Source organism: Pyxicephalus adspersus, chromosome 1, assembly GCF_032062135.1.
Source record: "Pyxicephalus adspersus chromosome 1, UCB_Pads_2.0, whole genome shotgun sequence".
Taxonomy (NCBI): domain Eukaryota; kingdom Metazoa; phylum Chordata; class Amphibia; order Anura; family Pyxicephalidae; genus Pyxicephalus; species Pyxicephalus adspersus.
In genome coordinates this window covers 54,936,171-54,962,697 of record NC_092858.1, presented here as the reverse complement: position 1 = coordinate 54,962,697, position 26,527 = coordinate 54,936,171, and the positions used below count along the sequence as shown (strand labels likewise).

Genomic DNA, 26,527 nt, shown 5'->3' with positions numbered 1-26,527 from the left:
TTAAAGTGTATGTAAATCCAAAAATGGTAAAATTTTGAATAAATTAGGCACAAGTTAAAACGCCAATAAAATTTAAATAAATTATATTATTTATATGCTGTTTGTGCTAGGAAGATTTCCCTTCACTTCCTGTTCTAAAGACAACAATAAAAAAAGAAAATTTCACCTATGTACAAACCATGTGCATCCCAGAAAATTGCATTGCAGGATTTTCCCCTAAATCTTGTTCTGATGACAATTCAATGTTTGGAATTCAGCCCACTGTCTGCTAAGAACAAATAAAGGGAGAAAAAATAAGGAGTAATAAACTTTGTCAGAGGCTTTTACCCTCTTCGTACTTTATCCAAAACTAAGAAACAACTTTTAACCTTTACATACCTTTTGTAAATGCTCCAAGATTAAGATTGATCTCACAGTCTATATTTGTAGTTTCAGGGACTACTTTATGAAGTATTGTATAAAATAATGCATGTATAACATGTATGCAACACCTTTTGCTCAATAAATACAAACGCACACAAGATCAAAGCCCTGAATCAACCTAAAACCAATATGAGAAATGTGTTTGTTTTTTCCCCTGTACAAACAGTTAAAAAAAGCTTTTTGCCTTGAAGTATGCCTTCACGATTTGAAGAAAAGGTTTGTATCATGTATTATGTAAAAAGGAAATTTTAATCTTAAATATCAAATATTTTATCAAATGAAAGATAGCATTGCAAAGGATTTGAAAAAGAATTTCTAGATATTTTGTTCCACCAACTTATATTTGGAGCCCGTGTAAAAGCACAATCCCAAAATAACCACAAGAGACTATTCTATCAAGACCTACTGGCCTACCTCGAATAAGCTACCAAGAATGTATACAAATTTGTCAAATAAAAAGAAAAGTGACTTTCAATGGCCTGCATACAAAAATTGAGTCAGAGATAGATTGTAAAATCATTACCAAATGATTTATTAAAGTATAAATATTAAAAATAGCATCAAGATGTGAATAAAAACAAGGTATCTACGAACCAAAACCATGTGAGCACAAGATGGTATAAATGGGACAAAGGGCCTGATTTATTAAAGTTCTCCAAGGCTATAGAGGATGAAATTTCATCAGTGAACCTGGATGATCCAGCAAATCTGGAATGGATTTCTTCAAGGTCTATTTGAATACCTGGACCTGATCCATTTCAGGTTTGCTGGATCACCCAGCTCCACTAATGAAAGTGTATGCTCCCCAGTCTTGGAGAGCTTTAATAAATTAGGCCCAATGTATTTATCCCCCACATTAGAACCAGCTTCTATTTCCAATGTTGAATTCAGGGAATAGGTAAGTATAGATCTTGCTTTTTGGTCCTCATTAAAAGAGAAGTTTAAATTTGCCAAGGAAAACAAGGTCACTTGAATCAATTTACGCATTTCGCTTTTTCTGGTTTAGGAAATAGAAAAACAAATGGTTCCAGTGGTTCTTTTTAATGTGGGTTATATTCCAGAACAACAGGAAAACTGACCCCTGTACTAAATTGCCTGATAAGTATAATACAAATAGCAAGGGACATAAAACAAACACCAATTAGGTAAGAACCAACAAGCTTCTCCAACAAAAATTATAGATGAGTACAGTGTCAGGCCCCACATGGATGATTGTCAGAACTACCATTATTGTTTAAGGCAGAATTCTATCAGAAATGATCATGTCTGGTGTGTAAACAAATGTTACCTCTCTTCAGGTGTAATAAATACATGATTGCATCATTTCACTGCATTTTAAAATCAATGCTTTTCTTCTTTCTGGATAGTACAGTTTCACCAGTACTTCAGCCTTCTCCCGATATGAGAACTGCTGGCCTCATAGACTACAAGGCTAGTGTTGTTTTTTCACTTTCACTCTCTTTGGCCCTTCACAAAATGCAATGTTTTACAGCAAAAAAAGCTTATCCGTGCTTTAAGCTGGGCTTTAAGTAGCTGAATATTACTGGACTTTGACATTTATTCCCAAGAAGAACAAATGGCTATTGCTGGCATACTTCACCAACTATAACATAAAAAGCATGGATAGAGAGCTTTCTCGCTATAAATTGGATTACTGTATAGAAGCTGTAGTTATAAGTCTTAATCTGCTACAACTTTTTAAAAGAAGTAAGCAAGCAGGGATTTTATTATGAGATCAGTTAAAGAGCTTCAAGACAAATAATAGCAAGCTCTTAACTTACAGAAATGTTGGCACCAGCATCATTTCGTTTTAGTTGAAATTTCCTATTTCCTAAGTATGTAAGAATAGAAAAAAAGCCTAAAAGGTTTCAGATTTTTATTTATAAAATGTTGACTTTTTCATTCTTTAACACATTTACCTAAACATTAGATTTTCATTTAGACAGTGTTCATAGGTATGTTACATGGAGAAGTAAGTACAACTACGTCTACCACCTCTTTAAATGCATAAGTGAAATAAGGTGTATGATTAGAACCACAAAATCAGAATCATTTCTTCAAGGTGCCAATAATTAGAAAATATGGAATATGCAGTTGGGATCTGCAGAACCTCTGCTATCTAAAGTTTGGTGTTGCTGTTGATGTGTGCAGTGCCATTGCGCCAAGATCTAAAGAGATCACTAAGACCCACACAAAGAAGGTTGTGGATGTCTAGAAGTTTGGCAAGGGCTGTTTTAGTTTGGGGTAGTTTTTCTGTTTCAGGCCCTGATTATGTTGAATTTAGTGAGTTAACTATAAATTTTAAGTCTTAGAAAAGTGGGTTTCAAAAAATTCTAACACCATTTAGTCAAAATTTCAAGTGGTCATATGACTGGGTGCCGGAGAATGGTGAGCAGTTATGTAACACACTAGCAAGATAGCATTTCTGCTAAAGAAAGCCGTATCAGCTTTTGTGGCCAATGGTATACTTTTTCAGTAGTAGACTTTTAACCTCGTGAGACTAGCAGTCAGAGGAAGCAGTGCCTTATATGATCTCAGACTGAAGATAAACAGATATGTTTCTTAAGGAACATGAAGTGCTCTTCTATTATTCAGAACGAATTCAAGAGAAAAGGTAGATTTCTTTTTATTGTTCTGCTGAGCCACAGTAATATTTTTAGGTGTTCTCTATAAAAAAGCAAATCTTTAGTTCTAAATTCAGGTCGACTTTTACCATAGGAGTTTGCACCTTATTTATATTTATTAAGGATGTAGTAAATAAAGCAAATAGGAGCAAGCATTTGAGTGTTGCCTATAATGATGTTTTTTTCTTGAGGTGTTGGATGTAAAAATAATAATCATAAATCCACGGGCAAACAATGTGCACCTCCTTGGGTGATCCTTTGGTGGTAGCTTCTGTTGTGGGAGGGGTTGAGGAGTTCAAATAAAATCACTAGGTTATTATTTTTTTTTAACAGAATGAGAATTGAGAACTGAGCAAAGCAAATGTTTTGGTTTAATAGAAAACTCAAGGATAAACTGTATTAGGCTAAGTTGAAAATGGCCTTTTTATACAGGAGAACTGCTGCAGTTCACCACTGTCAACCAGTCCACCCCAAAGCCCCGGTTACCACTGAAACAAACTGAAAGTGGCTGAAATTAATTTTACTTAATTGTTTAAGCAACTGTCTGAGTTGTGGTTACAGTGTGCAGCATTTCAGAGGGGTTTGCTGCTAAACCGCTTGGACAACTTTAACAAACATTTCAAGTGCTAGTGAAGTCCCCTGGACATCTAGCTGTTCAAATTGAATGCCCAGGTGCAGTAAACCATGTGGTTATCAAATGCTTATGCTTATCTAAACTTAGCCTTCCAAGATATGATTACTTTTTAAAACAACCAGTTGTACAACTGACAATAAATGTAACTTGTTCCTGTAGTTTTGGATGTGGTTGTACCTCTCAAAAATCGATTAGGTTGTTCATTGATTAATAGATCAATAGGGAGGTTTGAGCTTGGAATGGGGTACACGCTTTCTTTTACCAGAAGAAGTAACATTTAAATTCTATATTTTGCATCTAGATACTCTATTTGCATACACTTTTGGCTAAATGTGACTTTTGCCTATTCACTTCTTATTTATTAGAAGAAGATCAACAATGGCAGCTCCCTTATATCATGCAATACAGGTTTCTTTTCACTTGGTTGATGCACAAATGTTTACAGTTCGGTCTAGTGAACAGAGAAAAAGTCTGATATCTACAAATAATGCAGACACATCTCCTAACACCTTTTTTCTACAAGACTCAATACGACTGTATCAACTATATAAAGACCTATATTAAGTGCTATTCCTTTTAGTTTGTATTTCGTTTGCATTTCCGGGTTCAGATTTATTGTACTGGACAATTTTTTTGTAGGCTTTCCTACCTGAAAAATAGGTGTTCGGCACTCCAAGATCCAGTGCCACTCCTTTTAAGCCCATATTCTGTAATCTCACTTGATCTTGTGGCTGTACTGAACACATTCCATTCTTAAGAAGACTTAAGAACAGACTAACATCTGTTTTTTGGTATTGTTGGCCTATGTTAGAGAGCGGTGTTACTGGCTCTCCAGGTGTGCAGTAAGGCATAATGGAAAACTAAAAATACATTTTGATGTACATATAATTTAAATCAGAACTGTCCTAATTTAAAATGAAATCCCGGCCCCACTGATCGCTAACTGCCTTCAGGTCATCTTCCTCTTGTCCGTATGGCAAAGGTGGACAGTCTTCTTTACTTTAAAGACTGGTACTAATCTTACGATGTCTACAATATTGTACTGTGTGTTCAACTCAAATGTAGTAACAGGAAATATGTCATTCAAAAAATTATTCACTTAACAAAAAAATGTATACATAAGCATGATGTGAAACATACTAGAAGTAATGCTAAGGTTTAGACACACTCAGGAAGAAAATTTAGTTTTTTCTATCAAGCAACTTGTATAGGAAGGTTACCACAAATATTGGGGATGCTTGGGGAAATGAGACATCAAATATATTTCTAATTTTAAGGTACAGTCGTCAAATCTAGCTGCACTATATGATTATTAGGTTTTACAAAATACAATATGTTCTTGCAGTTGTAATGTGCTAGTAATTGCTTTATTATTTCCTGCTTTTAATATGAACTCTGAACAAAACCTTTTTAGAACATAATTCTTGCCTACAGTTAAAACAATAATGTCCTAAAATAATGTTTAAAATTATTACTAATTAGTGTCCAGCCTTTTCTCCTAATTTGTAAGTCATAACGTATCTTGAGATCAAGTGACACAATTATTGTAATTTAGCCTGCAATTTATATAAAGGCTTAATTTTAGGGTTTTTTTTGCCTTTTTCACATGTTATTTTTCAGATGGCTTGCTCTGTTAAATACAAAACCACAAATTGATCTTTTTTTCAAAGACTTACTTGACCTTTTTTTCAGCCAAAGGCTAGTTTCGTTGAGTGCATTTATTGAACCCGTATGCTGTTTTCTATATCCACTACCCTGCACATACTGAGTTTCCATTGAGGTATAATGCATATTGTCTCAGCTGGCTTCCATGCTTTTAGAAACTAAATATATTAAGATATGGTGAAACTCAAGTGTAGTTTTTAATGATGATTGGTAAAATAAAGCTCCACAACAATCTAACATACTAAAAACAGCCCTACAGTTGCTAGCCAGTTAGCTCCAACCTTTACCGTTTCTCTAGGAGTGCAGAATTTTTTATCTTGGTTGCCACCATTTAGTACTTTGTGGAAAACAAATGACTTGCGAGCAATCAAAATTAGAGCTGTTGGTCACAGAAGATTGTCTACACACTGGACAATGATTAGTTAAGCTATAATGCATGTGTTGTTAGTCATAATAATCCATATTGATCTGCATGATATGTTTGATATGTTTGTTGTGGAAATTAAGATCTTTATAACCTATTGAAATACTGAACCTAATTTCTGTACAATGTTTTTAAAGAGGAGCTTCCATGAAAAATAAAGGTCCATTTTACTAAAAGCTCTACACCCTCAAAGTCAGATCACCTACAAATGAGTTTTAAAATAATGTAAAAAGAATAATGGTAATGGTAACACCACCATGCCTTCCTAAAATGTTGGGCACCTGAAATTATTAAACAGGATTTATATAACGCCAACATAATACGCAGCTCAATACATTAAATAGAAATCCCAAGAAAACGTTCGTCAGCCAACATTATCTTTACAGATCTGTGTGGAAACTAGCATAATACTTGAGTATGGTGGCTGGCGTTGTTGAGCTTGTGGAATTGCTACTTGCATGGTATCATGTTAGTTCTCTGACTTTGACTTCAATACTTTAAGTATCTGACCTGACACAAGTATGCATCAACTAAAGTCTGAGGAAAGTCAGGAACTCCTGATATGTTTTAGGTCGATGTTTCAGAATTAAAACCATAGATCAATGGCTCAGTATTGAAATCAGAGGATCAGGAGGTTTGCCAGGCATCTATCCTTTAGAAGGCATTCAATAATAGTTTGTATTTTTAACAGGTTTCTAGTAAGGGTGTCATAGCCTATTTGGTACCATATTACTTAAAGATTTGAAATAAATTTAACTGTACCTATCAACAGGATTTTCCCCATGATTTCATAATGGTAATGGTTTATTACCACCTCCTAAACTAGCCCATTGGGAAGTTCCTCTAACATCACATCTAAGATATTGACGTTACTTACTGGAAAATCAATACAGACAATGTCCAAAAAGGGACTGATGAATATCTAGAATCTCATGAGTTATGAGATCAAAGACATAGAGCTTTGCTGCCGAGAGATTGTGTTAAACAAATGTAACTGATTTTTTTGTGTTAAGCGGACTTAATTGGATTTTTTTTTACACTGTAACCATTTTTACGAAGCACATTAAATCCTTGCAGGAATACAGTTTATTGGCTGGACTATTTAAAAGTTATTAAACTGTATTCCTTATTGGCAATGTATTCAGATGGTGGTGCCCTTTTAATGATTAAGTGGCCATGACCTATATTTTATTTTTCCCGGGAATTAGTAAAGTGAGTTTTAAAGGAGAATGTTTTATGTAGTCCAAGGCTTGGTTTGTATAATAAATCACAAAATGATCCTGAAATCATCAGTTGTTTGATGAATAAAGAGACAAACAGTAAAGTTTGTCGGAATCAAGAACCTTTCTTTTCCATTATTAAAAAAATAAAATTAAATGAAATTAAAAATATTGCCTTTGTTTTTTCATTAGTGACATATAGTTAATGTGTTATTTGATGGTGATCCTGTAGAGCAACAGTATGGAAGGTTGTACAGTGCATTGATCCGCATGAAGTTAGCCGAGTAAAGTTTTAGTATATGCATTACTCATTGTTCATTGAGCCAGGGTAATGCATATACTAAATACCTACCATACCTACCATTGAGGCATTATGGAAGTTGCAATTGCTGGAATCATTGTGAAGAATGCCTATTTCCGGAGTGTAAAGCCAATTGTTTGATGTCAATAGTGTTCCTCCACACCTGAAACAAGCCTGCAGATAACTTGTGTGAAAAGTTGTGTGACAATGAGCTGAATACTCATTTTGGGTCAGTGATTTACAAGGTATTAAAGGCTGGGCATCGGAAAAACCAACCAGGCAAGTAAGATTTTCCAGAACCTGGTCAAAAATTACAACTTACACATTGTCAGCTTTATCTTAGTGAAATGTCTGCTTTTAATCAAACCAAATGAATCCCATGAATCAAACCTCCTACCCCTAAACCTAAAAAATTGACTTGTTCTGGTTCGATTCTGGTTCAATAGCTTTGACAAGAGACATGCATGTTCCACTTTGTTGTAACAATTCAAAGTATAATGGGTGGCTTCATAGCATCACAGTTAAGAATTAAACAACAAGGTAAACCACATTGTGAAGAAAATATATAGAAATTACTGATTTCCAGATGAAAGCTTGGAAGTAGCTTTTATTTAAACTCTGTATGCTATAATTTCTACCTTGGTGGTTGAATTACTTGTAAAGTGGGTAAAATGTAGTTGGTAATAAGAAGTAAAGGAGCAGGGAGGTAATCAGGCACTGTCACTGACTTTTATGATAATTTTAGTTATCTAGCCTCATTTTTATACAATCTCAGTGGTAACTAAAATAGGAAATGTGAAGTTGTAGAATTGTATATTTTTTATAAAAACCTTCTCTAAGACTTATCAGTATGGAAAGTGTGCACCTGTGGGGATCCGTTCTTTAGGAAAATGTTTAATTTTATGACAGAATTGGTAGGCTGCTAAGTAGGATAGTAAAGATGTGGTAGAAAAGGAAAATTCCATTGTGGTGCTTGCACGTTTGGAATGGCTTTGTGAAGTTTTGCTGGATTACTTTAATTAATGCTAAATCAGTCATATATAAAATACATTGATTTAGATCCTAATTTTAATATTACGAATATTGTAAAAACACAAATTTGACTTGGTATTTACCTCTTACATTCACTAAACAGCAGAACTCTGACTGGGAGGGACAAAAGTAGAACAAATAACCCTTTAGTTGTGCTGCAGAGCTAGGAAAGAAAAGAGTAGAAAGACAAGTTCATTCATCTGCTGCTTCTCTTTTCATGTCCATATACAGGTTGGGTAAGGGATGAGACATGTAGGTGTTGCTAAACTGCTGCAGACAATACTCAGGTCTCTTGTCTCATCATACATTACTATTGTTAGGGCTGAAAGGTGGCATGGGATATATATATTGCATTTATGTCCGAAAATTATTGGCACCCTCAACTTAATACTTGGTAGCACACCCTTTGGAAGAAATAACTGATGCTAATCATGTTAATCACTTAACATGATCACTGTAACAATCAGTCTTTTACATCCCTCTACTGGAACTTTGGACCACTCTTCCCTTACCAGCTGCTCCAGGTCTCTTGGATTTGAAGCGTTCCTTCTCTTAACTGCTGCCTTTAGATCTCTCCACAGGTGCTCTATGGGATTTAGATCTGGACCTAATGTTGGCCACTTCAGAACTCTCCAGAGCTTTGTCCTTAACCATTTATGGGTGCTTTTTGAAGTATGCTTTGGGTCATTGTCCTGCTGTAAGACCCAGGACCTCTCGCTGAGACCCAGCTTTTTGACAATTGGCCCTACATTAGGTCCCAGAATTCTTTGGTAGTCTTCTGATTTTATATTACCATGCAAACAGTCAAGACTACCAGTCAAGGCTACCAGCAGCAAAGCAACCCCAAAACATCATTAAACATCATATGTGTTTGACTGTAGGGACCGTGTTCTTTTCTTTGTAGGTTTCTTTCTGTTTCTGTAAACATTCAAAATATGTGCGTTACTAAAAAGCTGCTTTTTTTTCTCATCTGTCCAGAGGACATTCTTCCAGAAGGATTGTGGCTTCCACAGGTGAACAAGTGAATTGTTGCAAACTCCAAATCTGGCTTGTTTATGTTTCAGCAGTGGGGTTCTCCTGGGTCTCCTGCGTTCTTTTTTATTCAGATGGCGATGGATAGAGCGAACTAACACTGTTGTACCCTGTGCCTGCAGGTCAGTTTGAGTTTGTTTGGAGGTAGATGAAGGTTCTTTATCCACCATTCGAACAGTTCTTTGTTGTAACATATCTTCAATGTTTCTTTTTCGTGCACGTCCAGAGAGAATAGCTATAGTGCCATGGGCTATAAACTTCCTTACAATGTTGCGCAAAGTAGACACAGGAACATTAGGATTTCTGGAGATTGACTTGTCCATGCTTTTATTATTTTGGTTCTCAAATCCTCAGACAATTATTTTCTCTTGCAACAATTTTATGGGAGGAGTGGTGCATTTCTGACATAAATGCAAGGATACCAAAATATTTTTGGTCATGAGTGTATGTATATGTGTATATATAGCATATTGATGAATAATTACAAAAACAATGTGTCTGTTAGTATTTTTTGTTTGAAGGCCACTATCTTGACCACCACAGACAGGTTAGTAGTAACCTACAAAAAGTATACATGGAATAAACAGGATTCATGGATTGAAAATGATTCACTGTCATTAAAATGTGGTCTGCTAAATAAATATTCAGAAGCAGGAGGAAATACTTCTCTTGATAGATAACTGTAAATTGGGCACTAAAACCTTAATGCAATACAAAATTACTATTCCAGTGCCATGAACTTGGAAGGTTATAAAGTGTAACCAAAGTGATGGAATAAGGATTAAAGTGTTCTGGTGGTGAATTGAGTGATTGTAAATGGAGAAACAGGCAATCAAAAATCAATTGCAGGAACTATCAGCTTTTCTAGGCAGTTCAGCAGAAGTGGTAGTGATGTAATCCTGGTTAGTTTCATACGTGAAATGCTTGAAAATGCTCCACATTGCATTGCCAGTCATTGATATGTGTTGATACCTTGCATTTGGGGAAGGGTTTAATTTCACTTTATTATACAAGTTATACATGATATTATGTTTTAAATATCCTTTGAGCCTTCGTATTTTTCTGCCACTACAATATTAATTGAATTTTTGACCTTTTGACAATACAGGCAGTTTTTCTTCAAATCTTTAACAAATGGTTTGGCAAGGACTTTGTCGAGAAAAAAGTGTGTTTATGAATATTTATATTTTACTTTCCTCCTTGGAATTTCCTATATAAAAATCTGTGTTTTCCAGAATCATTTTGAAACTATCTCAAGCTTGAAGAAGGGATCTTGGCAAAACCTAAAAGCTTGGGCTCAAGTTAGCCAATTAAATCCATCAGTTGAACCACAAATCTCTACTTTTAACCACTTAACATAAACGAGCAATAAAGTTGTACCCCCTGGTAGATGTGAGTTTAAATACTTGCTTATACTTCACTAGCATTCCTACCTTTGCAGCAAAAGGGTCCAGGGTTCCACTCTCAGTCAGGACACTATCTGCATAGAGTTTCATTACTTCCCCCCATAAAATTGGCTGTAGTCTGTATTAATGACCCATGACTATGGTTGGGACATTGTGAGCACCTTTAAAGTTATTGACATGACTATGGACCTTGTAAAGCTCTGTGTCAGTGCTAAATAAATATATTTTAATATTAATAATAATAATTATAAATACTCTGTATACATAAAAAGTACAGCATGCAAGACCTTTTTTCTGTCTGATCCATATGATTAAAGGCCTAACCCTGTAAGGGCACATCCATTTTTAAGCTAAAAGCCTTCTGTATAGCAGTATCAATGTTGAAAAGTTTTTTTTTTTTTTTTTTTGGGGGGGGGGGGGGGGTTGTCATAAAATGCTTTTACTGTCATGAGCATGTAACAATTTAGTAATAATTATAATATTATTGTTTTGATTGTATATATTTGTATGTTGCTATGATAAAAAAAATTTAATTTCGATTTTTTGTGCTTTTGTCAGTTATGCTTGTTAGGCTTGTACACTCAGGTGTCCTGACTAATCGTATGCTGTACAGTGTGGATATTAGGCTAAAAAATATGTTAGCAGCAATAAAAATCAGCCATACATTCGTGCTGGTATTAGTTTCCTGCATCAGTGTCTAAAGTTCATTTATTTTTACAGCCATGTTTCAGAAATTGGATCTATTGAAAGATCTGGGGAAAGCATTGCTTTAGAACTTTGTAGTTCTTTTGAATATTTTTAGTTTTTTCTGAGAGTAACTAGAAGATCACATTAGTAGTGCGGCATTCTGAGATTGGATGATCTAAAGCTCTGGCACTTCTGCCTACACTTGGGATACCCAAATTGACTCTGATCGGAATTATCCACCAAACAACAACTTGAGAGCACCAACTGTTTATTCATAGAACAAGTAATTTAAAAGGGAAAAGCTGTGCTTCAGTTTTATAGACTTTGAACACATACACAGGTGTTCTGCCTTTAGAAGAATTTAGCTAGGAGTAAGTAAATAAAAAAACGAGAACTTAGTATGAAGAAACAGTTGGTTAAATATCGCTTGTGTTCTAGGAGATAAAATGACGGTATCATTTCCCCTGGACAATATCTTGTGTTTATGATAAAATTATTCATTGTGGTTTCGGCACTCCGGTGTAAACGGTTTCCCTTGATCATTGCACAGACTTTGCAGAAACTCCCCGGGGCTTCTGGTAAAGACAAGAATATTGAATTGATTAGTTAAGAATTTGATTACATTGTGTAACATAATGTGTTCTGTGGACATTAACAAGATGCTAAAGAAATTGGAAAGGTATTTTTTTTATGATTACAGATATTCATACCAACCATCATGTTCATAATAAATCTACTTTCTAGCAGGCATAATGGCAGCAGGTGCAGTTAATATTTACCTATGTTTCTATAAATCATATATGCAATTATGTGATAATAAACTCTTTTGTTTGAAGCTTGAAGCGCAAAAAACGATAAAAGAAAAATGTTTTAATTGGATATATATATATATATATATATATATATGAACCATTCCCTCTAGCTGGATCCTCATCTGTAGCCAAGCTATGGTAAAGCAAAACAATACAACTAATAAAGGTGAATTAAGCACTGGTCTGTAATTGATTTTTTCCCTGAAACAACTATTTTTCTGTGCATTGACAATTAGTAGTTTGATTAGCAAGATGGAGAAATCAACTGACCCTTGTTTATTTGGTTTCCTTGTATGTAAGCAACACCGAATGTACTTGTATGTGAGCGAAGATTTTAGCACTTACAATTTTTACTTAATTTTCAGACAACACACACCTCCAATAAAATGTAGACTAACTGAAAAAGATGTCCATTTTAGGACCTTCATTTTATTTTAATAACTTGATTATTTGTGCTCTTAGAACCTTCCATGGTTGATAATTTGTTTATGTTCTATCTTTCCCATTTCTAGCTTCAGTTCTAGCAGTTCCAGCTTTCCCATTTCCTGTGTGTAAACATTAGCAGTTTCAAGAAAACCAAAATGTAATATGAATTCAATTTTATTTATAGCAAACCCATGGCTTAAGTTAATGCCACAATGCAGTGGATGCTTTAGATTTTTTCCTCTTATCGTGTTTAATAATGTAAAATGAACTTTGTCAATAACCTTGAAATAGCCTTTGGTCTTTCTTTAGCAAAGTGAAGACCCAGCAAAAAAGGGAGCTGAGCTGTTGCTATAGTATTCAAGTAGCCCCTCCTGACCTCTGTTGTTACTGGAAATGGTGAGAATATAGGATAGCCCTATTTGAGGTCTATCAAATACTAATGAGTGGGTGACTGAAAAAAATGCAAGCAGTAGTGGTTCAAAGACTTGCTTCCTGGGTTTTCAGACCTCTAGGTTACTTAACACACTGGGTCTTGGCCTAAAGGTAATAAGTATTTCATATCCAATTGTACTTACCTAATTGTTATTAAACAGTGCTATCCTTGGTACATTGTACCATTACTACAGTTTATAAATGAATGGAAAGGTAACAAAACCACTCAGAGGAAATGAACTGTTACATACTAATAAACATCACTCATAGATATCATCTGTAAAAAAGACACCATTATGATGAAGAAAAGGCAATAGCTCATGAAACACAGCATTCTTTTTCAGCAACAATACAATCTGACTAGCTAGCTACCCATGTCTACTGGTAATAAAAATCCATGTCTCTGTGGCTTAATCCTCAAACTGTTACCCTAGATGTACTGATACCATAGCTTTTTACATTACATTATTTACAACCTACAAACCTTAGGTGCCCCTGGTCCAAGGTGCCAGGATTATATTTTATCCCCCCCACAAATTTAAATGAATCCAGGACCTAATTTGATTTAATAGAAAGCATTAAACAATTCTTAAACTGTGAGACTTGCTTTATCACTAAAATGTACTGATTCTCCTGTCACACAATCCAACTTCAAGGTTAGTAACATCTAATGGCCAGCCAATTGATGTGTTATTAGGAGGATTGACGCTTGTTGCCATGTTGAAAAAAGATTCCATGGCAAGGTGTCCATCTTTGCTTTATTCTTTTGGTTTTAAATGCTAGTAGAAATGGTGCCGGATCAATTATCTGGTCTCTACTGTAGGCTCAAACACATGTGAGTAGATCAGCAACTCGGCAAATGGTGGTATAAGGCATATAAATAGAGCAGATAGATAGTCAGTAGATAGAGCAGATGGTCGTCTGAGACGTTTGTGAGTACAAAGTAGGATTATACTGGTATGGAGTTGAGCATGTAGCAGGGTATAGTGTGCAAGTGAGAACAGTAGGGTAAAAATAGTAAATTGAGGTCCCTGTGACTGTACAGCAAATACTGGGGAGGCCAAGAGGAAGTGTCATCAGTAGTATACAGTACTTAACCAGGGAAATGTAGTATCTCTTACTTGATTTGCTTTAAGATTACATACGTGATATATTTTGTTAGGTGCATTACAATTTTTGTTTGTTATTTGCTATAAATATGCATTTTGCATAAAAATTCAGTTTATAATTTTATAAACATTACATATTTTTTCAATTGGGATATAGTTATTAAAAAGAGAGTTATTAGGTCTTTGAGTATGAGACCAACAGGAACAATATAGATCTGCTGCTTTAAAGCATTGTTGCTTCCCAGGTTAACACATCATTTTGTTATCATAGAGGAAATGTCATATTAATCAGATTTTCCTCCGATGTCCTAAACTCTAATCCTATTTTTCCCAAATGTTTAAGTTTCTAAAAGCAGCAAAATCCCCTTCATATTTTAAACCTGCAGTATTCCTTGGAGGACATCATAAGGAGATCTGATAAATACTTTTCTTTTAGTTGCAAACACAAATCCTTGACATACTGTAACTTTACAAATACATCTGAAAGATGTCCTGTGAGAAAAATATTTTGATTTAATGATTATTAATAAAGGTTAAATGATTCATAGAGCCATATTAGTTTATTAATTATAAATTGTTATTACTGAACAAGCTATAACATGGGAAAATGACCCATGTTCTACAGAACAATTTGATAAATTTAGCCCGATATCAATGAGTTGTTACAGTGTAATTTTGACACTTTGGGCTTGATATAATAAACTTCTCCAAGGCTGGAGGGGATACACTTTGATCAGTGAAAATGGGTGATCTAGTAAACCTGGAAAGGATTTAAAACATTTGCTAGCAAATTGCAAATGACTTTGAAAGAAATCCATTCCAGGTTTGTTGGATCACTCAGCTTTACTGATGAAAGTGTATCTTCCCCAGCCTTGGAGAACTTTAATAAATCAGGCCCTTTGAACTCAGAATGACAACAAACTTTGATTAGCTGAACGTATCATAATCTAGACCTCTATATACAGGATTGGCAGGAATCAGAAAAAATCCTTTGTTGTCAGTCAATTGTTCTTAAATAGAAAGTGGCAGTAATAAAGCATTTAGGTTGATTTGCTCAAGCAGTTTAGGCTATTCACTCAGCAAAATCAATCATGTTCAGGGGATATTTTGCTTAACTAAACTAAACTGAAAACAGCCAAAAAAATACACTTACCTTCAATCCTGCAGGGCAGTCTGATCCATCCGGCGGTGTCCTGCATTGGGTCCCGTGTCGCCCCGGCATCCGTCACTCCGGGAGCTGTCATCTTCATCTTCCTCCGGGTTCTTCATCCTACGTCACCCGACCCAGGCATGAGATCGGGTGACGTAGGATGGAAAAAAAACTAGCCGATCCCACTGCACATGCGTAAGATCAGTAAACTTTTTTTTTTTGGGAAAAGATGCTCAGGCATGCGCAGAAGGAGCTTTCAAGACCCTTCCGGGATGTGTGACGTAGGTTTCCCGAGAGGCTTTGCACTCCCAATCAATCTCAATTGCCTAGGCTGTGGGGGGCAGTGTATTTTTAAAAAAATAGGGTGCTGAATTTAAAAAAAACAACAGAATTTTCTCTATATGAATGTGTTTTGTACCCTTTTATGTAAGGGGAAATTCCTGAGTTTAGGTATGCTTTAACTTGTTGATTAAGTTAATGCTCTGTTGACTAGGTATTAATTCATGCTTAAGCAAAAAATTGGGTTTTTTATTTTTTACATTTACGTGCATGTAACTGTTTTGTTTTTTTTACCACATTAGAATTTTTACCACATTTGCTAAGCTAATATAAATATCCTCAACATCCATACATTAGAACTAAAAGTCATCGGGGTTCAGGCGATCAGGTGGGTTAATTAAAAATATTATTATTAGCTACCAGCAATGTCCTTTCTGCTATAACCCTTCTTACCCGTATGCAAAGCACAGCTCAGCTTTGGTTGCTAGAATACAGGGCAATTCCGGCTTCTCCTGCACTTGCTGGGACTGAACGAACCCCTACATGTATGAGCTAGAGTTATGTCTTATGCCAATGAAAATATTCTTAGATTACATGGAGGATGTGAAAAAAGAAAAAGATGTTGGCTCCCTGCAAGGGATCGGGGTCAGGTGACTATAGCGAGGGTTTAGTTTCACTTAAATACACCAGAAGGAGGGATTAAGGCGGTGCCCTTTGACACTGTACTCAGAATCAAGGGTTTCTGCTCTGCTGATATGGAGTTTCTCTTACTGTTCACCCTAGACAATGTAGACAGTGCTCTGCTGTTATAGAAATTAGATTACGAAACAAGGGCATGAAAAAGGGCATAGCAACAGTGAGTGACAGTAACACGATGGCTTCTTCCTCCAGCCATGTAGCCTGTTCAGCTATACCACTGAATAGGATGACAGTTGATTCACTGCAACCCATTCAGTGTTCTAACTCTTCCAGTCTGTATAAAATTTGGATTTAAGTAGTTATATGTGCACTTATTTAAAACATTATTTGGCAAAAATAAGATATAGTGTTACTTTAACATTTAGACTTGCATGCATTTCATTTTTACAGTATATGTCATTGTTTTAATTGCTATTTAGATCAATAACCTAGGTCATCCAAAAGGGATGCTCCTAAGCAAGGCTCAGTGAGATTGCTGACTCCTATTTGATACTGTAAACGCAAAGCGGGATTCATCTGGGTGGATTCTCTGTAGTGAGTAATGTAGTTAATAATGAGGTCTTCAGAAACAGGGGAGGATAGAATTGTGAGTGAAATGTTTTTCCTCACACCCCTGTGATTTCAGTTTGGTTCTTGGAGAGAAAAACATTCTTCTGTGGTAATGAAAAATGATGCTAAATTTATTATTTTTTTAAAGTATTGTAATACTAGCTAGCATGACCACATAAACTCCCCACTTTGGGAACACTTTGCTTTCTACCTTGAACTATCCCAACCCCTTTAATTTCTATTATTCTAGTAAAGTAATGTGAGCTGCACTCATGAAAACAAAAGTTTTTTGAAGATTAATTGTTTTTTTAGGTATAGGTTCAATAAACATTTAACTGTAATATAATGTATATATCTTTGAATACCAAGATGCAGTGGACATTCTAGGTTGATGATCATCTGATTATGTGTTAACTAAGTACCACACTTATCATGGTTTTGAAGCTGGACTTCAGGATCCTGTAACATTCCCACATTTTGTATCATTTTCTCATCCTTTGAAAAAAAAAAAAAAATGGCATCACTCTTTAAAAGAAAATTTTACTTTTGTGGGAATTGTTAATCTTCTGTTACGTGTTGTGATCATAATACCCAGAACTGTTCTCTTTCCCAACACTTGTAGGAGGATCCCAACAGGCACGGGACACACGTGTATCCTATAATTTTAGCAGCATTACTGCCCAGGTTTCGGGGCAGGGTGGAGGGTTTGGTCCCAGAGGAGCAATGGCCATTCCTTGATGGCCTGCATTAGCATGCAGACTGCCCTAATTCACTTTTGACTTTTTCATAAATTGATTGACATTACAGGCAGCTAATGATTCAAAGGTGAAGGTTAGAAAGTGTGAATTTGTAGGAGAGGGCCACATGAAACTTGTGGTCCATTAGACCGCAAATGAGGTGAGGTAAGGGTTAACTGGAGTTTCTAAGAGTGCAGTGAAAAAAGACTATGCAATTCTAGCACAGGAAAGCCTAAATTAAGGCTGAGGTAAGACTGAAGTACAGCTTTAGGCATTGCACTTGGTGGGATTTATCTTACGAGGTGCAATGACTGCTTGAAAGTGACATCTGAGAGTCCATGTACAGAGATTACTGTGATTGGTATATTCTTACAGATGTGTTCTAAGGATTGTTTTATAATTATGGAGGGTTATCTTATGTCGAAGACTTGGGACATCACCCATACGATCAATGAATACCTCCTTGTATATAATAATACCTCCTTGGTGTATAATAAGATGAATAGAGTTTATAGAGATACATTTGAATAAAGATTGTTTACATAATTTATTCACTTTGGGAAATGCGTGGTTAGCCACAAGATAATAGCATTCCAGTAGATAAATGTCTGGTTTGAGGCTGATAACAGCATTTGCAGGCGCGTATTGAATTCTTCTGAAGATGTATTGACACAGGCATACCTGTCTATGCCTTTTCCATTTCTTTTATGGTGCCTTCATGATGACTAACTCATTCCATATTAGCCCCAATCGGCCAGAGCATGTAAGGACTTTTTACCAGCGGCTCAATTTGTGTGTCAAATTTCATTAACTTGATCACCATAGTAAATCTAGTAAGTTGAAAATTGTTCCAACTATTCAGTCACTATTCAGGCATATCTTTAAGTCTTGGGCTATAAATTAGATAAAATAAATAAATTAATAAATATGAGATTACACATAAATTTGTGATTGTTGCTATGTAGCACTTGTTTTATTACACTTTGTTACAATATATATATATTGTGTATAATAAATCGACATTATGTACTGTATTGAGGTATATTGAGATTATGGTTAATCGGAATTTGCAGTACATAAAAAAACACATCTAAAGTGCTCATGTGTTAAAGCTTATTAAAACACCAGTCTTGGTGTCGTGGTTAAAGAATGTATGTAATGTTGTAAACTCTAGCACTATTCTAATTTTTTTGGTCCCATTTGGTCTGTAAATTCATTGTATTTAACCTATGTTTTTTTTTAGAAAATATGAACAGTAATATATAGATTTGGGCAATGAAACTAATAAAAGTAAAGCAGTTGCCCATAGCAGGAAACCCAATTTCTTTATTTAGCTCCAGTTTTTGTGAAGCTTCCCACTGTACTGACCTGAACTCAGTAAGCAAAATTGGGGAGTCTTAATTTGTAGAATATATAGAATATATATATTTATATATATGTCCTCCTTATTGTATTTGTATCCATTACCTAGTTGAGTTGAATGAACTATCCTGTTTTTCAATAACAACCTTTGTGCTTCAAAGCATGTTCATTTTTATTGAGCTAAAGTGACTTCTCAAAGTGGCTCATGCTTCACTAATGGATGCTGCTTCATAATGAATTGTTAAGCTAAATCTTTATATATATCAATTAGCTCACTCTAAAACAATAACCGCCTTGCCTGTTCATAGCAAATGTCCTTAACCAATACTGGAGAGACTAGAAAAGGAATGTGTTATGTTAAATAATACAACATACTGATTATGTGGCTGGTAAGAATGTTCTCATTTCCATTTCTCCTATCAATGGGGAAATAAACAGTTAAGTTGCACATTTTCTAAATGGCTGCAAAGTAATAAATGCCACATTAACCTCTAATCATATTCTAACAGTTCATTAAACCCGCCTTTGGTGAATTGTTACTTGAGCCTTCTTTTTTTTCTTAATTCTTTCCACAAAAGGTAGGATAATCTGTGTGCTATCTAGCCTTGACGTCCTCTGGGACACACCGCAGCTCTTGCTCATTCTTCTTTGTCTGCAAACTAGTCAGCCGTAGGGAAGTTTTATTACAGAATACCCATGATCTTGCAGTAAAACTTCACTGCACTTCTTAAATCACAAATAAAAAATGGGCAATGATCACAGGCGCTGTAATGTTTGTCAGTTTGAAAACTTGTTTTAGGTTGGACAAACAGCTATGCGTGGGGATTTGTCTATGTGATTTTAGCAAATTAAATTTAAACTGCTTCTTTAGTAATAAGAAATAACCTTTCTTATAATATAAAACAGGCTTTATAATATAATCATTTAGCTTTTTTAAAGTAGCTGTAAACCTTAACTTAATGACATTTGGCTTGACAGGGAACTGTGAATCATACGAAATTTCCATATTGTCTAACTATGCATACATTCCATCATTGGAAGAATACAATTTCTCAGAATCATTCCTGTGTAATGCTTTTTAAAATGGATATTTGTAGTCTTTATTGGAAACCTGTTTGTTAAAGTAGCTTCATATTGTACTGAAGTAAAATATTGTCATCTCTTAAGCATTCAGTTGGAATAGCATTTATCATTTAAAGTATTACTTGAATTTAGTTGGCAGAAGTTACTCTTTCCCCCTTGTATTTTCTTTGATAAATCTTGGTATTGCTATGACTAGTGCTGTGCTGAGATGGAACTACAATTGGTGACAGTTTATACCTTGGACAAAACACACACAACGTTTAAGGGCGTTCCTTTGTGTAATGAAGAACAGTGAGACATATGTTGAAATAACAGGGTTAAGTGCAATGGCATGCTAGATATGCTAAATATGAGGGGCTAATCACTTCTGTTTGAACCAAACAAAACAAGTAAATTGGTCCACAAAATTGTAAAACCATCGAATTTACCATTTTCTTTTTTTTAGCTCCCACCCATACAGTGGTTCCATCTCTGTCTGGCTGCTCTATAACCACTCTGTCCTTGGGATAAATCTTTGATGTAGGGAACCATGATGTTGGAGAGTAGGACATCCAACACCCCTATATGTGCAAAATACTGGCTGGTAGCTTTACCATGCAGGGGACCGTTATAAAAGTCTAAAAATTGTAATGAAACTAAATACTAAAATGTAATAAAAGACTGGAGAAATCTGAGACCTAGGTGGCAAGACAGGTTTGTATCACACTTTATCTAAAGGGTATTTTTTTTTGACTATCTTTACTTTGGCACCAGAGTCACATATGTGAGAGACTCTACATTGCCGGCTGATACTTGGTGGGTGGAAAGTGACGATAAAAAAACCTATATATATACCTATGTCAAATCTGTGTGATTTAGTTTAGTTTACAATGTGGTTAAAATAACTCATTTTAGTGAATTGACCCTATATTGAAAAAATGCCACACAGGTAATCAATTTATCACTGGCAGGAAAGGCGCACATGGTGGAAACAATTTACAAAGAGAATTCCTCAGCAGAGGAAATTGATTTTGGTACTTTCCAGCTTGGAGTAAAATAATGTATACTAGGTTTCTTTCAGTACTTTATTTAAAAAGAAAATGTAATGAAAAGACCTGTGAACAGCTGGAAATAGGTGTGTAAAATGTAATATTTAAAGCAGACTAAAGAACAGATTAGCTTGATGTGGTTCAGCTAAAAATGAATTGTCCCATATAATTCTTAATTGAAGAAGCAGAGTGCAGGACTCTGTGCCAGGATATTAGGTGAGATGGGTGTCTGAAGCAGGTCAAGTACCTGATTTTCAGCCAAACTTCACAGTGCACCATTGTCACATTGTGAAGGATATTAACTTCCTGCTAAGAAATGAACTGATTTTAGCAGAAATATAATGTAATTGCTGTGCTATGTCACTTCGTTTTATGGATCATTCACCTAATTTTCTTAAGACTGTGTGCTTGACTGTGTTACAACAAATATCCTGCAAACCTCCTTAAACAACTATAGAGAAACCTAAATATATGAGTTTAAGAAAAAAACATAATGATGATGATAGAATTTCTTTAGTGGGCGTAAAAACAAGCCAGTTAGTTAAAACGAATCTTGACTGCTAGGCTAACCTTGCTACTGTAAAGTAGATACCTGCAGACGCTAATCGATAACCATGATCTTGCACTTTGCAGCTGCAGCATGCCCTTGGTCTTGGAGGATTGCCACATGTTGGCACTGAGGCATATCCCAAACACATCCCACAATGCACAATATAGCTATAGTAAGCTGCTAAGAATCTTTTTCTTTTTTGCAGTTACATGATTAGTTTACTAACTTTTAAGCTTAACCTTGCGCAGTTGAAATAAAAAAAAAAAACACTGAAAGATGGAAGGACAGAACACGGGGCCAATCAGATGTGCTTCAGGAAAATGTGCTGTAAAGAAAACTATCAGACAGGAGAAGACAAGTGAGAACAATGGGGTGAACGGCTTTGCTGTCACTGTCTGTACACAGCCTAGGTCAAAGAAGCAACCAAACTTTACAGTCAAGCTTTACGGATGTGTAAAATTCAGGACTTTGTGGAAAAGAGATGCAAATTATTTCAGCCACAAAAATACTATCTCCACTAGGTATTCTCTTCCTTCTATTCCACTGATTTGTGACTCCATCTACTACAGTTCCTTTATTTAGCCACAATTTGCAAATGTATGCAGGATTATGACATTGTGGCATTTGATTAAATGCACTGACATGGGACAAAATTGAAATTACATTAGATAAACTTAAAGCCCATTACTATACTATATAATGTAGCGGTAACATATGGTAAAAAACCTCATACTACTTGTTCTGAATAGCACCTGAAAACACAGCACAACACACCATCTATGCATCCTGGTGTGGTGTATTGGAAAAATCACAGACTTTCAGTGAGTCGGCCTCCAGTTTAAAAAGAATATTGCATGTTACTGCAGTGGATGTGGCTGAGCCATGACATATGGAGTCATTTATATAAGTCATACATATAAATTCATTTATATAAGTCATTAAGTCAATAAGTCATTTATATAAGGTCTGCATCAGGTGGTGAAGATAAACTTTTGATGAATATAACATGTGTTTGAACTGTGATGTGTGTGTACATTTCGTTTATAGTTGGCCTGTTAAAATTCTGTATTTTGTTGTAAGGCTCACTCCAGTTAATTATATTTATTTGTTAACGTAGTGGTAGTATATAAAGTTTTCTGTCAGGTTACAGTAAAAATACTGTATTTCAAACATTTTGCAGCTCGGGCTTGTTATTAGACTTTTTTGTCTGTTTCAGCTTGATTTATTTCTGTAAGTAACGAAGATGTATTTTTCCCTTTTCTTATAGAAGAAAAGTTTGTGAAAGCAGAATGTTAATGCTGGACGGGATGCCGGCAGCCAGAGTCAAGACAGAGTTACTGGAAACTGAGCAAGTGGTAAGCAGACTTCTAGTGTCTAAGCAAATTATACAAATTGGGGAACACTAACCTGATCAAGAAGTATCAAATTTTCCGGTCAATACCCACAAGATTGCATATCCAAGAATCATATATAGGAAAACTAGAAAAAAAAAAGCACCCCCGTTTGTGCAAACTATTTCATTAACAAATATATATTTTAAAAAGTCATAAACTTAATAAATATGCTCTGTTCACATACTAATAGAGAATATCAAGATGGGAAGGGTCCTCTACCCTCTAAATCCACCTTGACATTCAACACTGTATGAATTTGGAATACAACTCTATAACAATTTAATAAGGAATTGTAAGTTGCAAGGAAGTTTTTCAAAACCATTTATTGTAGTGGATGGACCAATGGATCGTCTTTCCCCTATTGCACCATAATAAATAAAAATAAAATTCGGTGTAAGTTATGTTTTAGGGTTAGCACTAGTTGTGTGTCAAAAAATATTTGATTTCTAACTGTAGAGGAAGTGAACTAATAGCCAAAATGATTCCAGTTTATACTGTGCCATGAAGTTAGAACTGGGAAGGAACCCAGTTAACATCCACATGTTTCCGGTTGCTTTTTGTACATAAATGTGTAGTATACAACATCTTAATGGTGTAGTACTGTCAAATATACTCGTCAAATTAACTTGTGAAAGGGCAGTCTGTGGACTTGGTTGTGCAGGAGCATTAAACTGCTTTAAAACTGAAATGGTTTCTTTCTCTAACTGTACTGTTGATACTCATCAGTAGGAACAGATACAGATCAACTTTCAGCCTGTCCACCTTTTGACAGACGCTGTGAGTTTTATTTTCCATACACCTCTTTCTTCTCCGTCCTTGTTTTATGCCAGAAAGAAAATAAAATAACAACTTTTTGCACCTCTGGCAAAAAGCAACAGAGCAGTGCAATGATGTAGGTATGGGGTTCATACCAATTATGTTCTATTAGGAGCACCAGGAGTGGATAAGGAGAAGGGGTTCAGATTAGCAGTATGTAATATGTATATTAAGGGTGGCCTTCCAAACCACCTATATAGGCTCCAGTATTGTGTAGCATTGTTTATTATAAAATCCAGACCTAGTGAGAGTAGCTTCAATAGATAGAGGGCCAAAAAACAATCCTATCCCTCGTATTTGCAGTTCAGAAGGTGTTAACAGTCTGTTAAGGCAGCTTTAACACTTTGTTTGTTTTTATTGCATTTGCCTGAAAGTGCTGGAATTGCTTATTTCAGTTTTTTAATTTTAGTAATATAAAGTAATATTTTAGCCTTTGGTTTCCCTAGACATTTGAGATAATGAGACATTTCCTTGTTTTAGTGTAAGCATATGGAAAACATTAAAAGTTGGATTTACTCTCATGGGATGTTTAGTTTTGTTGTTCTGGAATTCTTGAACTTGTAACATCCAATAATAATACCTACGATAGTTCTGTATGACTTCCTTTTTTTTTTTGTAATTAAGTACTTAGCTGTTAAGTGTTTTGTAGGAGAATGTATGAGTAAAATAGCTGTAGAATGCAGATAATATGATGAGCTAGCACTAAAACAACATAAAAATAATAAAGTAGCATGTATATGATTGATGTTTTCCTCTACAAGACTTCGATAAAATAAGGGTGAGGAAAAAATAAATCCCACACTTTAAAAATAATATTACATTTTTAATTTTAATTTGCTTTAAAATTTATCACAATGACAAAAATTATGAAAATTTGACCAAAAATGGAATTTTACAATTTTGAAATAAAATACCTGATCCACATTTGAAAAGCACACTTACACTTAATCCTGCAGATCCCTTGATGGCGCTGGACGTTTTACTGATCCTGCACTGTCCTGGAATTCTTCTTCGCCGCCCTCTTTGGTCTTCTTTTCGGGTCTTCTTGCTAAGTCACCCAATCTTGCACTGTGCAGGTGCAAGATTTGGTGATGTAGCCCACTGTAAAGGGGAAAAAAAGAGAGCCAATCTCACTGCGCATGCGTGAGCTCGGGATCTCCTTCCCCTTAGGAGCCAGAGCTCCCATCCAGACTTGATCGCTGCGGCAGCAAAATATTAGCAGACATAGAGTGAATGTAAATCCTAATGGGGAGAAATTGAGTATGCTAAAGAAAAAATCCTTTCTTCATCTTTTATCCATTTTTCATCCTTTGTGTGAGCTCAAGACTACTGATTTTTCTTTAGCATTTTGCAGTCACTTTCAGTCTATACTTTGACAAAAATGAAACAGTGTCCCCATAGCATTTCTTAAAGTGAGTTTTCTGATATTGACAACACCAGACTAAACATAATAGCGTAACAATGCAGAAGCACAGTTGCAAGATGGTAACATGGGTCCTCTCACACTGATGTCATCTTCATCGGACTCTCTTCAAAATCCACAAAAGTCCCTGTCAACATCACATATGCAATAGGATGTATACTCGAAAAAGAACTTGCCCCTTCTAAATAGAAGAAAAGAGAAGACCTGGGACTGGAATGTGACATGATGGCTTTCAGTGATTAAGAAAGGTTTTTAATTTTTCAGTTCAGATAGATATTTGCCAGGAGATCGTCTTAAAGCAGTTCAAAATTCGCACAGTGGATATTTGCAATGTGACGTTTAACTTGGTTTAATTATAGAAATAGATCTCATGTGCTGAATTTTCAGTGGGAGAACATTCAGAAGAAAAGAATGGTTTAAGACAGAAATATTCTGCTACAACAAAAGATGAAACATAAGGTTTGAAGGTAAAGATAAATGTAGAACTTAAAAGGAAATGAGAGAGATGTTTGTACTACATTGTGAAAACTGCAGGTAGCCAAAGGAAGATTTTTCAAAACACACATCACGTTGAACACTCTCAAAAAATATTGGTTATCTAAGGATACATGTAGTTTTATTGCATAAATGTATTGCTCTCCTCTACATTGAATAATTATTTACAGCCCAGTATTTTCATAGGTGTATCCTACCCAATATTTACTGAACTCCATGAAGCCTAATATATGGCTGTACAATGGGATGAGGGAGGTGGAATCAATGCCAGAATATGATAAATTCTACCACAAACCGGGACTCCCTATCCTCCGCACAGCACACCCAATTGTATTTAGACAACACTGTGTTTTCCCAGACAAGCACATTATTGGCATTAAAGGTTGCTAATACCCAAATTCATTATGTTGATTTTCTTAAAGAAAACGTAAATTAAATCACTAAAATCATAGATAAGTTTAAACATGGTAATGTAATTTCAAAGTTCTTTAAATTTAATCTGGAGCTTTCTGAAAGTTCCTGTTCATAAATGTCAAGTGTCAGTTCTCTGTTCATCTCCCAATTCATTTATTGACTTTAAGAAAAATATACTTAAAGTTGAGTTGCATACCTAATACATATGTGTCAACATGGAACTATAATTCCACTATGAAAAATTTCAAGTAGGCATGATTTTTGTTGCAGAAGGTATAGGTATTATACTATGCCTATACCTATATTAGTGTCCATTCTGCA

At 35.3% G+C, this 26,527-nt stretch overlaps 1 protein-coding gene across 4 annotated transcripts in view; it reads left to right on the top strand.

The window, feature by feature from the left end:
- Window positions 1-26,527, top strand: part of KLF12 (KLF transcription factor 12) — a 110,540-nt gene that overhangs the window by 44,896 nt on the left and 39,117 nt on the right. For all 4 annotated transcript variants that reach the window (XM_072410574.1, XM_072410565.1, XM_072410582.1 and 1 more), the window contains one exon: window positions 22,932-23,019. In XM_072410574.1, coding sequence (XP_072266675.1) covers window positions 22,954-23,019 — 66 coding nt within the window. In that variant the 5' untranslated portion in view covers window positions 22,932-22,953. The remainder of the gene's footprint in view (window positions 1-22,931; window positions 23,020-26,527) is intronic.